Source organism: Lepidothrix coronata, unplaced genomic scaffold (genome assembly GCF_001604755.1).
Source record: "Lepidothrix coronata isolate B3197 unplaced genomic scaffold, Lepidothrix_coronata-1.0 Scaffold511, whole genome shotgun sequence".
NCBI classification, from domain to species: Eukaryota; Metazoa; Chordata; class Aves; order Passeriformes; family Pipridae; genus Lepidothrix; species Lepidothrix coronata.
In genome coordinates, this window is record NW_016690691.1 from 1 (window position 1) to 1,646 (window position 1,646).

At 73.2% G+C, this 1,646-nt stretch overlaps 1 protein-coding gene across 1 annotated transcript in view; it reads left to right on the forward strand.

The window, feature by feature from the left end:
• The first annotated feature begins 1,042 nt into the window (after positions 1–1,042).
• The window catches only part of TOMM40L (translocase of outer mitochondrial membrane 40 like), a 7,041-nt gene continuing 6,437 nt past the window's right edge, over positions 1,043–1,646 (forward strand). The window contains exon 1 of the mRNA XM_017839838.1: positions 1,043–1,130. Within this exon, the coding sequence (XP_017695327.1) occupies positions 1,043–1,130 (88 nt within the window). The remainder of the gene's footprint in view (positions 1,131–1,646) is intronic.

A 1,646-nucleotide genomic window follows, 5' to 3' on the forward strand; every position in this document is an offset into this window, starting at 1 on the left:
CTCCTGACCCCACACCCCTCATCCCACCCCACTCCTGACCCCACACTCCCCTCCCGTCCCACCCCCAGCCCCCGCTCACCTGTTCAGGTGCAGGTTCAGTTTTGGGGTCGCCCCTCGGCCCCGCTTATATCCCCCCGCAGCCCCCGCCCCCCCCGGCTGGGCAAACACTGCGGGGCCGAGGGGACATCGCGGGGGGGCCCCTTGTCCCCCTCCCACCCCCCGGGCTGTCCCCGTGTCCCCAAGGGCGGGGCGGGGCGGGGGGGACGCGATGGCCCCGCGGGGTTGGGCTGGGGGGCGAAGGTCGTCGCCCACCGTGTCACTGACCCTCGACCCCCCCGTGGGGGGACAGCGGGGACACCCCGGGCTGGGGACAAAGGGCGGGTGGTGGTGGCAGCGGGGACAAGAGGGCGGAGTCCCCCCTGGGCGCCGAGGGGCCCTGCCAGGACATGGGGAAGGTCCTGCGTGGGGTTGGGGGCAGAGGGGAAACGAGGAGAGGACGTGAGGGACACGTGGGACACGGCCAGGAGGGGACGGGGAGGTGGGGAGGGGACAGGGGGACACGAGAGGACCAGGGATGTGGGGAGGGGACACGAGGAGGGACATGGGACAGAAGTGGGTTTTGGGACGGGGGGACATGTGACAGCAATGGGTTTTGGGACCGGAGTGGATTTTGGAATGGGGGGTCCAGATATGCGAGGAGGAGCTGGGGGGGATACGGGCCATCCAGGGATGCGGGGAGGTGACACAGGGGGGACATGGCCGGAGCAGTACACGCGGTGGGAGCGCGGGGAGGGGGGACGGGCAGGAGTTGGGGACACGCGTGACACGCGTGGGGGCGGAACGCGGCAGCCCCGGAACGTCTCCGCGCGCGGCCGCGGGTCCCCGGGGGGGTCGCATTCCACGGCAGCCCCGCCCCCCCCTCGGCCAATGGGGCGGCGCGCTCTGCCCTCAGCCAAGATGGCGGCGGTGCCCCCGTGAAGCCGCTCCGGGCGGCACCGCCCGCGGCCGCGATGGCGGCGGGCGGGGGGGTCCCGTAGGGGCCATGGGGAACGCGACCGGTCGGGCCCCGCGGCGGGGGGAACCCCGCGGGAATCCCGGCAGTTTCGACGAGCTCCACCGCCTCTGCAAAGGTGCGCCCGGGGCACCGCGGCCACCGGGGAGGGGGCGCACGGCGTGGGTGAGGGGGGCACCGAGGGTGGGGGACACTGGGGGGCATTGAGGGAGGGGACACTGGGGGCACTGGGGGGGACACACTGGATTTGAGAGGGCACCGGAGTTGAGGGGGATACCGGGGTTGAGGGGACACACGGGGGGGCACCGTGGGTGGGGGGTATTGAGGGGGGGACACTGGGAGGCACCGGGGGCACCGGGGGGCACCAGGACTATGAGGACACCAGGGAGGGGGGTGACACTGGGTCTGAGGGGACACTGGTGTCGCGGGGGGTACTGGGGGACACCAGGGCGTGGGGGATACAGGGGGTGGCAGCTGTGTCCCAAGGGGGGCTGCGGTGTCCCCAGGGGGGGCTCTGGGTGTCCCCAGGAGGTGACAGCCCTTTCAGGGGGGGCTGTGGGTGCCCTGTGGGGTGACAGCGGTGCCCTGGGGGGGTGACAGCCCTGTCCCCAGGGAGGTGACAGCCCTGTCCCCA